At 46.9% G+C, this 12422-nt stretch overlaps 1 protein-coding gene across 1 annotated transcript in view; it reads right to left on the bottom strand.

The window, feature by feature from the left end:
• Positions 1-273: 273 nt before the first annotated feature.
• LOC109923542 (beta-1,3-N-acetylglucosaminyltransferase lunatic fringe-like) overlaps positions 274-12422 on the bottom strand; it is a 56258-nt gene continuing 44109 nt past the window's right edge. Inside the window, exons 3-5 of the mRNA XM_048617350.1 lie at positions 7553-7718; positions 5239-5324; positions 274-956 (exon numbers count right to left, since the gene is read on the bottom strand). Of these exons, the coding sequence (XP_048473307.1) occupies positions 905-956; positions 5239-5324; positions 7553-7718 (304 nt within the window). The 3' untranslated portion in view covers positions 274-904. The remainder of the gene's footprint in view (positions 957-5238; positions 5325-7552; positions 7719-12422) is intronic.

Here is a 12422-nt window from a genome sequence, read left to right as displayed (position 1 = left end):
TCAGAAAAGGGGGAGGGGAAGGGGGTTTTGAAATAAATAGGGAGAGAGTGGGAGGCTGCTGACGTTTCGGGCCACTCTCTCCCTATTTATTTCAGAACCCCCTTCCCCTCCCCCATTTCTGATGAAGGGTCTAGGTCCGAAACGTCAGCCTCTCTGCTCCTATGATGCTGCTTGGCCTGCTGTGTTCATCCAGCCCTGCACCTTGTTGTCTAAGATCCGATCAAATATTCAGAGGAATGCAAATTTCAGCCCATAACACAGAGAACACAAACATCATGAAAACTATAACTCTTTATTCTGTTTTTCTTTAAATTAACAACATTATTTTCTAAAAAAGAAACATGAACAGAATTGTTCACCCTTGCAGTCAGGAAACAGTGAATGAGTAAGCTCTTTTCCTGTACAATCTGGCAACGCTATGTTTGTTGAACATACAAGAATTCATTAGCCAAATGCCCCAGCCACCAAACAGGGTTGTTATCGTCAGTCAACGAGCGCTACCTGTTAGGTGTTCAGCCAGAGCTCTCTTTCAAGGAAGGGAAAAGAAAAGTAAGAAAATATATCCTTTAAAAATAATTTCTCTTTTAAAATATTCCCTGATCAAGGGTCCAGTTGAAGTTTTGTGCTTAATGTCATCTCCTTTATTTGTGGCCAAGGGCCACTTGAGTGAAACAATGGGAGGACAGCCATTTTTCCCTCCAATGTTCCACCGATGATTGTCCAGCTCAGTCCTCTTCGATATTTAGTTTTCCTTCATCCATCTTTTTTTTTAAAAGGTTGACTCCATTTTTTCTGTAAAGGCAATTGGCCCAAAGTGCTTTCCAAAAGTGCAGAGTTGGCAGTGGTGACCTCTACATCCCAATGACCTTTAACCTTGACGATGGCAGAGGTCAGGGCTGTTCTTCTAAGGGCACCAAGGCGTGTCTGGGTAAAGCAGACAGTGAATGGACTTGAATCTGGAGAAGACGTTGAAAAAGAAGTTGGCTATTATTTTTCTGAAGGATGATAGCGTTACCCCCTTGTTTGGATCCTCCCCTGAGGATACAATGGCTTCCTGCTGCAGTTTCTTGTAGACAGCACCAGGTGGTTAGCCAGTGCACATGGAGGGCCAGTGGGTCAGTTGTGCACAATGGGAGCAATTCCCCCCCTCTCCCTGTGTCCCAGGGAGCCTACACACTCACACTCAGTGCATGTTCACACTCGGCGCACGCTCACACTCACACCTGTGCATAATCACTTGTGCACGTGCATTCTCACACTCGTGCATGGGTATATCCACACACGCATATGCATGCTCACATTCATTAGTGCATTCCCACACTTGTTCACCTGCCTGCTCACGCTCGTGCAGTCTCACACACGTGCACATATATGCCCACACACATGCGTGCATGTGCCCACACTCAATCACACACGTGCTCACGCTCACATGAATGCAGAGTCAGACACATGCAGAGGTATACTCACATTCATTGACACCCGTGTGCGCGCGCGCACACACCCCCACACTCTCGCGTATACACACACATACAAACACACATGCATATGTGTACATGACCATACAAACTACCACACATGCATCCACACATGTACATGTACACTTCCACTTGTCATTCAACTATTGTCTCATCTCCAATACTTTAATCAATTAAAGACTATTTTCAGAAACAATGGGCCAAATCTTGTGTTTTTTTTTGGCCAATTGCAAGTTGCATCAATGCTTTAGGAGGGTTTTCCAGCATGAGGCCCAGTGAGATTCCTCGCTGCACCTTACCAAGCTTGCGTTATTAACTACCCAACCAGCCTCCTATTGCCCAGAGCTAGCTCCATCTCAGCACACACCGTTCCGAGACAACTCATTGGATACCCATTGGAAAACCGGCATCACCGGCACGCTGGCACTGTGCCTGCTCACTCCCTGGGGCACCTCACCAGCAACAACAAGGGGGTGCCATCCACTTCCACCTGACTCAATCCCTCGAGTTCTCTCATTCCAGGTGAAGACGGCTGACAATAAGGATAGAGGGAGGGGGAGGGATTGTCTGACATCAGCCTCTTCGCGCTCTCACATTGACCCTCACTGGGGAAGGCCAAGAGCCCCTCCCGCAGGGTTATGGAGATACCCGCCTCCTCTCTCCACTGTTCCACAGGTAGAACCACCATCTCCACAGCGGCACGTCCGGTTCTCAACCTTGGCAGAAGACGAGGAGTACGGAGGCCTCAGGAGGGGTTTTAAAGAATTAGCAACACTGCTCCCTGCCTCCTGAACCAGCTCTAACCTCTCGGGGGTGGGGGGGGAATTAGTCCCAGAGAGTGTGGGACCATAAGCTGGGGACCATCCAAGGCAGAAGTGGCCGAGGCCACAGGCACTCAAAGGGCCGCCAGAGACCAGGCACCTGCCCAGCCACAGGCAGGGGAGGGCCCCGCGGTGTTGGCAATCAGGGACTTTGCCCACATGCACAGGGAGGGACAGGAGCAACGGGCAGGTCTATGGGGCAGAATGGCCTTCATTGCCCAGAGGCTGCAGCGAGTCACACAGCAGGCCGCCATTCCCAGCGACAGGCACATAAACATGTACACACACACTCACACACACACTCTCACTCTCACACAGACACACACACACTCTCACACAGACACACACACACACTCTCACTCTCACACAGACACACACACACACACACTCTCACACAGACACAGACACACTCTCACACAGACACCCACACACACACACACACACACACAGACAGACAGACACACACACACACACACACAGACAGAGACACACACACACACACACACACACACACAGACAGACACACACACACACACACACACACACACACAGACAGACAGACAGACAGACAGACACACACACGTGCATAGGTGTGTATTACACATAAATGAAATGTATAAATACAGGTGTGCACATGTACGCACACACGTACACAACCATATACATAATCACACAGACACAGATATATATAGATAGGTATCTACACACCGACACACTGTATACACACACAAACACGCAGCCATACATACACATAGGTGACACACAGACATATATATACACACTCAGGCATCCACAGACACATGGGTACGCATACACTCTGTCTCTCTCACACGCGTACGCATACACTCTCTCCCACACGCGTACACATAGATACACACACACTTCAAGAGAGGTCAAATAGAGATTAAATGTTTATCAGATTATTAACTCCCCTAAGTATTAATTCTAATAATTTAATGGCAATCTTGGAGCATGAAAGCTTCTAATCTGAACATTATTGTCTTTTTTCACCTTCTGATGGAGAGACAATGTTGAGACAATGATTATTAATGAAGTGACAGTGGAAGCAAATCAATCTCAAGATGCTCTCATTAACTCAGCAGGCCAGGGAGTCAGCTCAAATCAGCGAGTGGTAAACTAGCCTGCTTTCTCTCCATATAAAACCTGCTTCTAGAACTTTAAAAGGAGAGTTGTGGTCCCTAACTTTCTCTGTATTGTGTGTTTAGTTTGTTTCCCAGTACCTGAAGGTCACCTCAAGAGAGGCCTGGTGCAGGCCTCATTTTAGGCCTCAGGTCTATTCCAGAAGCCTCCTGCTGACCTTTCACCTTCCACCTCTGTAAACACGAGATCATCGAAAACTTTACTATCTGCTCACACTAAGACCATTCTCCCACTATCCCTCTATTCGCTGAAAATCCTCCAGGAAAATCCACTAAAACTGGAAAATAAAACATACTCACTGTGTAGACTTCAAAATGAGGTAACAGTGCATTCGCTTCCAAATACTACTCTATTTTTAACTTTTTATTTCTCTCTAGTTCCTGGTAAAGCATGCCTCAATCTTAAAACATTAATTCTCACTTCAAACATCTCCAAGCAACCTTACTCCTGAGGGTTTTTTTTCACTTTTGTTGAAGCCATGCTAGTGTGGTTTTGGAGTAGATGCACTGTTTTCCTTTATTCATTCACAAGATGAGGGTGTCACTGGCCAGGCAGCATTTATTGCCCATCCCTAAAAGCCCAGACGGCAGTTAGGGGATCAACTACATTGCTGTGGGTGTGGAGTCACATGTAGGCCAGACCAGGTAAGGATGGCAGTTTCCTTCCCTAAAAAGCATTAATGAACGAGATGGGTTTTTCTGACAATTGAGAATAGATTCACGGTTATCATTAGATTCTTAATTCCAGATTCTCTATTGAATTCAAATTCCACTATCTGCCGTGGCAGGATTTGAACACAGGTTCCCAGAACATTAGCTGGGTCTCTGGATTAACAGTCGAGTGATACCAGTTCAGGCCATTGCTTCCCCTCCCTGTGGACAAACAGCTAGTCTTTTCTCTTATGTTCATTCTGGTGATGTGGGTGTCTCTGGCTAGTTCAGGATTTATTACCCATTCCTGAATGCCCTGGAGAAGGCTGAGGTGAGCTGCATTGTTGATCCACTGCTGCCCATTTGTGTGGGTTGACCCATAATGCTTTGAGGGAGGGAATTCCAGGATTGTGACCCAGCGACAGTGAAGGAATGGCAATATATTTCCAAGCCAGGATGGTGTGTGGCTTGGAGGGGAACTTGCAGGGGGTGGCGTTCCCATGTATCAGCTGCCCTTGTCCTTCTCGATGGAAGGTGTTGTGGACGGAGCGAGTTACAGTGGAGAACCTTGTAGATGGTACACACTGTGCCTCTCTGTGCCAGTGGTATGGGGAGTGACAACCAGAGACCCCTCATTAGGGCTGCATGATGCCACAGTGGTTAGCACTGCTGCTTCACAACGCCAGAGACCTGGGTTCGATTCCTGCCTCCGACTGTCTGTGTGGAGTTTGCACATTCTCTCCGTGTCTGTGTGGGTTTGCTCTGGTTTCCTCCCACAGTCCAAAGATGTGCAGGTTAGGGTGGGTGGTCCATGCCGGAGTGTGCAGGCTAGGTGGGTTGGCCATGGGAAATGGGGGGATAGGGTAGTGGGTTGCTCTTCAGAGGGTCGGTGCAGACCTGATGGGCCAAATAGCCTCTTTCCACACTGTAGGAATTCATGGTTCTACCCCTCCCCAAACAGTTGTGGGACTCAATGACCCAGAGACAATGGAACTAACCTGCATGTGATGAGCCATTATTTCAATCTTTTATACAATTTCCTGGACTGCAACAACCAAAGTCTCAGATTTAATCATAACTTGCCAAATATCTCCATGATTCAAATCAGAGCACCAATAGGGTGGAACGTACCTGGAAGGGTCTTCAGCAACAGAAAACGCTCCTTTTAACTCGATGATATTTTGCTTGTTCTCAAAGGTTCCATAACTTAAAGTGACCTGGAAATAGTCATTTAGATTTTAGTTCAATTTTTTATCTATTAAAGTGTCCCCGATGCTGGATCCCCCAACATGATAAATTGTCTCATGACCCAGTATTTGTAACAATTTACTTACACACCCAAAACTCATCTGCTTTACCTCGAGTGAGTCTAACCAACCTCAGCCTAGCCCTGAGACCCTTCAGCCCCAACTTCAGACCCTTTGGCACTAACCTCAGCCTAGCCCCCATGTCCTTCACCCCCAATGTCAACCTCACCCTCGGACCCTTCAGCCCAACCTCAGCCTAGCCCCCATGTCCTTCACCCCCAATGTCAACCTCACCCTGGGAGCCTTCAGCCACAACCTCAGCCTAGCCCTCAGACCTTTCAGCCCCAACTACCTTCTAGCCCTCAGACCCTTCAGCCCCAACTTCGGACCCTTCAGCCCAAACTCAGTCTAGCCCACAGACCCTTCAGCCCCAACCTCAGTCTAGCCCTCAGACCCTTCAGCATCTCCTTCACATTCATTTTGAAGAAAAGGGAAGCAGTATTAGGCCAGTCAGCCCCATGAGCCCACTCTGCTGTTCAATTCAATTTTCTACCTTGGCACTGTCTTTTTTTTATTTACGGATGGGATGTGGGCATCGCTGGCGAGGCCAGCATTTATTGCCCATCCTCTAACTGTCCGGAGGGCAATTGATAGCCAACACCATTGCAGTGGGTCTGGAGTCACATGTAGGCCAGACTGGGTAAGAATATCCGTTTTCATCCCTAAAAGGTAAAAGACATTGGCTGCCCAGATATGTTTTTACAACAATTGTTTCAGGGTCATCATTTGACATTTAGTTCCATATTTTTATTTCAATTATTGGACTCAAATTCCACCAGCAGCTGTTGTGGGATTTGAACTTGGGTCCCCAAAACATCACATGGGTCTCTGGATAAACCCTCCAATGACAATAGCACAAAACCATCACTTCCCACTTTCTCTACGTCCCTTGAAACAAAAAGAGTTGAAGTTTTGAGTCTGATACAACTCGCCCTCAAGAGAGTTCCAAAGAAGAATAACGTTTGCCAATGGGGATAGATGAAGATGGATGGCAGGTGGGGAGCGTCAATACCGAATGGCCTGTATCTGTGCTGTAAATCCAAAGCAATGCTGTGTCCAAGGATTAATCATGGAGTCATACGGCACAGAAACAGACTCTTCAGTCCAACTCGTCCATATTGACCGTGTTCCCAAACTGAACTAATCCAATTTGCCTGCATTTGGCTCATATCCTCTAAACCTTTCCTATTTATCTATCTGTCCAAAAGCCTTTTAAATGTTGTAATTATACCAGCCTCCACCACTTCCTCTGGCAGCTCGTTCCATACACGCACCACCTTCTGCATGAAAAAGTGTGAAAACTCTTTTAAGTCTTTCCCCTTTCAACTTAAACCTACGCTCTCCAGTTTCAAACTCCCCTACCCTGGGGAAAATACCTTTGCTTTGTCCTCATCTATGCCCTTCATAATTTTATAAACCTCTAATAAGGTCAACCTCCTATGCTCCAGGGGTTAAATAAAAAGTCCCTGCCTTTCCAGCATAGCCTTAGAAACCTTCTAGTCTCGGTAACATCCTGGTAAATCTTTTCTGAACCTTCTCCAATTTAATATCCTTCCTATAGCAGGGCAACTAGAACTGCACACAGTATTCCAAATGTGGCCTCTCCAATGTCCTGTACAACTACAACATGACATTCCAACTCCTGTACTCAGTGCTCTGATTGATGAAGTCAAACATGCCAAATGCCTCCTTCACCATCCTGTCTACCTGCGATGCCACTTTTAGGGAACTGTGTCCCTGCATCCCCTAGGACTCTCTGGCCGACGGCACTCCCCAGGGCCCTGCCATTAACTTTCTAAGTCCAGCCCTGGTTTGCCTTACCCAAATGCAATACCTTGCATTTATCTGAATTAAATCCCATCTGCCACTCCTCAGCCCATTGGCCCAGATGACCAAGATCCTGTTGTACACTGAGATAGCCTTCTTCACTGTCCACGATACCATCAAGTCTGGTGTCATCCACAAACTTACCAAGTCGTGGGTCTACATTGGGGAATCACCATTAAACTGTTCCAACGCATCATCAGGCTGCTAAAGCTATAGGGAAAAGAGCGAGTTGCATTACATCACATTGAGTGTAAAACACTGAACCTGGTTAGTACGTGTGAGACTCAACCAGGAAAACATGGGAGACCTACCTGGCTTTGAACCTGGGATTTGGAAACTAACTGCAGGTTCTCGAGGTGGGAGTGAAAGAGAGGGCTGTGGATCAGATTGACACCCAGGATGGCCTCAATGATGTAACCGATGGTGCAGTCGTCAGGGAGACGGATCCTCTCTGCTGTGTTCATAAAATTCCCATTGCTAATTGCAAGATAAACCATGTTTCAGTTTTAAAGTGCAAGTGCTTTGTAACGCTTCATTGTAATTACTACAACACAATAGGATAAACTTACATTGCACCTTAACTCGAGGGGCACCAATATCCTGGGCGGGAGGTTTGCTAGAGCTCTTCGGGAGGGTTTAAACTAGTTTGGCAGGGGGATGGGAACCGGAACAATAGGCCAGTAAGTGCAGGGACTGGGGACAAAGAAGAAACTGAGACATGCATAGTGCAGGGTAAGAGCTCAGGCAGAGGGGAATCTCAGGGCTCAGAGGGACTGGAATGCAAGAAGCATAGCAGGTAAGTCAGATGAAGCAAGAGCATGGATCATTGCATGGAATTATGGTGTTATTGCCATATCAGAGACATGGTTAAAGGAAGGACAGGACTGGCAGCTTAACATTCCTGGATATTGCTGTTTTAGATGGGACAGAAAGGGAAACAGAAGGGGTGGGGGAGTTGCATTGCAGATTAGGGGTCACCGCTGCTGTATTGAGGGAGGACACATTGGAGGGATCTTGCAGTGAGGCATTATGGGTGGAGCTCAGGAATAGGGAGGGTGAAATCACAATGTTGGGAGTTTTACATAGACTTCCCAACAGCCCATGGGAGACAGAGGAGCAGATATGTAGTCAGATACTGGAAAAGTGTGAAAAGAGCAGGGTAGTTGTGGTAGGTGAATTCAACTTTCCTCGTATTGACTCGGACTTCCTTAGAGTAAGGGGCTCAGATGGAGAGCAATTTGTTAGTTGTGTCCAGGAGGGTTTTTTGAGGCAGTATGTTGACACTACAACCTGAGAGGGGGCCATATTCGACTTGATCCTAGGGAATGAGTCAGGACAGGTCACTGATGTGTCAGTAGGAGAGCATTTCGGGCTTAGTGACCATAATTCCATATGATTTCGAATAGTCATGGAAAAGGACACAAGTGGCTCTTGGATGCGGATGCTTAATTAGGTCAGAGCCAATTACACCCAAATTAGACAGGAACTGGAGAATGTGGATTGGGAGCAGTTATTTGAGGGCAAATCTATATCTGGCATGTGGGAGGCTTTTAAAGACCAGTTGATTAAAGTGCAGGACATGCATGTTCCTGCAAAACTGAAGGATAGGAATGGCAGGATTCAGGAAACATGGATGACAAGGGAAATTGTAAGCTTAGTCAAAAAGGAAAGAGGAAGCGTATCATAGGTCTAGGCAGCTTCAAAGTGACAAACCCCTTGAGATGTATAGAAAGATTAGGAAGGAACTTAAATGCAGAATTAGGAAGGCTAAAAAGGGGCCAGGGAATGTCGTTAGCTAACAGGGTCAAGGAGAATCCCAAAGCTTTTTATATATATACTAGAAGAAAGAGGGTAGGAAGGGAAAGAGTAGGCCCACTCAAGGACAAAGGAGGGAAGCTATACGTAGAGCCACAGGAAGTGGGGGGGATCCTTAATAAGTACTTTGTATCAGTATTCACCAAGGAGAAGGACATGACTGATGTTGAGGTCAGGGATGAGTGTGTGAATACTCTAGAGAATGTCCATATATTGAAGGAGGAAATTTTGGGTATCCTAAATTGTATTAAGGTAGACAAGTCCCCAGGGCTAGATGGGATCTATCTCAGGTCACTGCGAGAGGCAAGGAAAGAAATAGCTGGGGCATTAGCAGATACCTTCACATCCTCCTTGACTACAAGCGAGGTTCCAGAGGACTGGAGATTAGCGAATATTGTTCCCTTGTTTAAGAAAGGAAGCAGGGATAATCCAGGAAATTATAGGCCGGTGAGCCTGAGGTCTGTGGTAGGGAAGCTCTTGGAGAAGATACTGAGGGACAAAATATATGCACATTTGGAAGAAAATGGACAAGTTAGTGATAGGCAGCATGGTTTTGTCTTACCAATCTGATTTTTTGAAGAGCTGACAAATATAATTGATGAGGGAAAAGCTATGGATGCAGTTTATATGAACTTCAGTAAGGCATTTGATAAAGTCCCACATGGCAGATTGGTACAAAAACTAAAATCACATGGGATTCACGGTGGGCTGGCTAGATGGATACAAAACGGGCTTGGTCATAGAAGACAGAGGGTATTAGTGGAAAGATGTTTTTCAAAATGGAGACCGGTAACTAGTGGTGTTCCACAGGGATCAGTCTTGGGTCCTCTGTTGTTTGTAGTAAATATAAATGATCTGGAGGAAAATGTGGGTGGTCTGATTAATAATTTTGCAGATGACATGAAGATCGTGCCACCGATTGTGAAAGTATACAACAGGATATAGATAGATTGGCGATTTGGGCACAGAAATGGCAGATGGAGTTTAATACAGACAAGTGCAAGGTGATGCATTTTGGAGGATCAAATTTAGGTGTGAATTATACTGTAAATGGCAGAACCCTTAGGAACATTAACATTCAGATGGATCTGGGCATGCAGGTCCACAGTTCCCTAAAAGTGGCAACAGAGGTGGCCAAAGTGATTAAGAAGGCATATGGCATGCTTGCCTTCATCGCCCGAGGCATGGAGTACAAGAGTTGGCAAATTGTGTGCAGTTTTGGTCAACATGCTACCAGAAGGATGTGGAAGCTTTGGACAGAGTGTGGAGAAGGTTCACCAGGATGTTGCCCAGTCTTGAGGGCATGAGGAAAGGTTAAAAAGACTGGGATTGTTTTCACTGGAAAGACAGCAGCTGAGAGGAGACCTGATAAAAGTCTACAAAATTATTAGATACATTAGATAGGGTGGGTAGTCACAGGCTTTTTCCCAGGATTTAAGTTTCAATTACAAGGGGACACAGGTTCAAGGTCAGAGGGGGAAAGTTTAAGGGAGATGTGCGAGGGAGGTTTTTCACGCAGCGAGTGCTAGGAGCCTGGAATGCATTGCCAGAGGTGGTGGTGGTAGCGGGCACATGGCGACATTTAAGAGACATCTGGATGGTTACATGAATATGGAGGGTATAGAGTAATACAGACTGAATAAAGGCAAAAGGTTTGTTTTTTAGATTAGTTAGGGTATGATGATCGGCACAGGCTTGGAGGGCTGAAGGGCCTGTTCCTGTGCTGTACCTCTGAACTGTTTTGTTCGTTTAATTGGCACATGTTATGTGAATGCATTTGTGTGTCTGTGTCTGTATCTCTATCTCTCTGTGGTATGTGTGTGAGTGTGTGCGTGAATGAGAGAGTGAGCCTGAGTGAGAGAGTGCGCGCCTGAGTGAGAGAGTGCGCGCCTGAGTGAGAGTATGCGCACCTGAGTGAGAGTGTGCGAGTGCGAATGTGTGCGCGCGAGAGTGAATGTGTGCGCGCGAGAGTGCGCGCATGCTTTTCTAGTCAAATTTGCAGGGATGGGTGATTTCAATGCCAATGAACTCACCACCAACACAGCCAAGAAAGTTCGCCCACATTGCATGTCCAATGAGCTTGTTAAGAACCGACTGGCCAAGCTTCTCAGCCAAACGCAGGCCTCAACCACAGAGTCTCAGCTCAGGCATAGGTTGGCACCCTTTTGGTAACCATCTTGTTTATGGCCTGCTCGTCAGTGGATCCAAAGGCGAGGAAGCAGGTCCTTTTTCTTTAGTTTCTCAGGAGGTGGGGCATCACAGGGAGAGGGCACGGGGAGTGGGGATCAGAGGCAAGGGTAAAGGGGTGCCTTACAGAGGCCACCCTTATGCCCCATGTCACCAAATGCCCTTGAAATAGGCAAATAGCGGTCTGCCACAAACCTACTGGGCTGGTCACCTTGGTTACACAGCCAGGAAACCAGCCATTTCTCTCAGCCATCGGGAAGGGGGATAAATCTGGAAGGTGCTGAGCGGAGACTTTTAAGTGGCTAGTAAGTCAAGGAAGTTTCTAATGGACCTTCTCCCCCAGCACTCTATAGAGAGAGGGCAGCCTCCCAGGACACAATAATTTCCCTTTCTAGACACCTCTCCTGGCACCTCCAAGGATGGAAAAATTATGCCCTTATCTCTATTTTCTCCCTCTTCATGACGACCCCACCCTGCATCTCTCTATCTCTGTCTCTCCCCCACCCTCTATAACCCTCCTCCTAACCCTCACTGTCTCCCCTCTCCCTCTGCCCCTCTCCCAATCTCTCTACCTCTCTATTACTCCCTCTCTCCCTCCTTCCAGCTCTCCTCCCCGTCTCTCTCCTTGTCTCAATCTTCCTACCTTTCTATAACTCCCTCTCCCCTCACCCATCCACCCTCTCCCCACCCCCCTTCCTCTTTCAACCTCTTCACCTCTCTCTCACTTTCTCTCTCCCTGTGCCTCTCCCATTTCTCATTCACTCTAGCCATCACTCCCACTGTCTCACACAATCTCTCGGTCACTCCCTCTCTATCTCTTGCCCCACCTCTCTCATTCACACCCTCTCCCTCAGCCTAGTCCTGTGTATCAGCGTACCCCACCTGTGTCTGGGTGAAATACTCTGGGTGTAGTATCTTATACAACACCTGTAACTACTTGCCTCCTTCTGTCCCTCAGTCCTCTCCTTCCTCCGGAAATACCCAGCCTTGTAAAATTAAACGTTAGCACTGCCCAGGAGTTTCTTGACGCAGAAACAGTTATATATTGAGCCAGAGACATTGAGAATGAGAACTACAACAGCAACCACTTCCCAGCAGACTCCCTCTGCTGGTACATGTACATATGGTAGCCTCAACTGGACAAAATTCACAGCACAAAAACAGAAGTTGCTGGAAAAG

The sequence above is a fragment of the Rhincodon typus genome, chromosome 37 (assembly GCF_021869965.1).
Source record: "Rhincodon typus isolate 14 chromosome 37, sRhiTyp1.1, whole genome shotgun sequence".
In the NCBI taxonomy this organism is placed as follows: domain Eukaryota; kingdom Metazoa; phylum Chordata; class Chondrichthyes; order Orectolobiformes; family Rhincodontidae; genus Rhincodon; species Rhincodon typus.
This window is presented reverse-complemented; position numbering and strand designations above follow the sequence as displayed.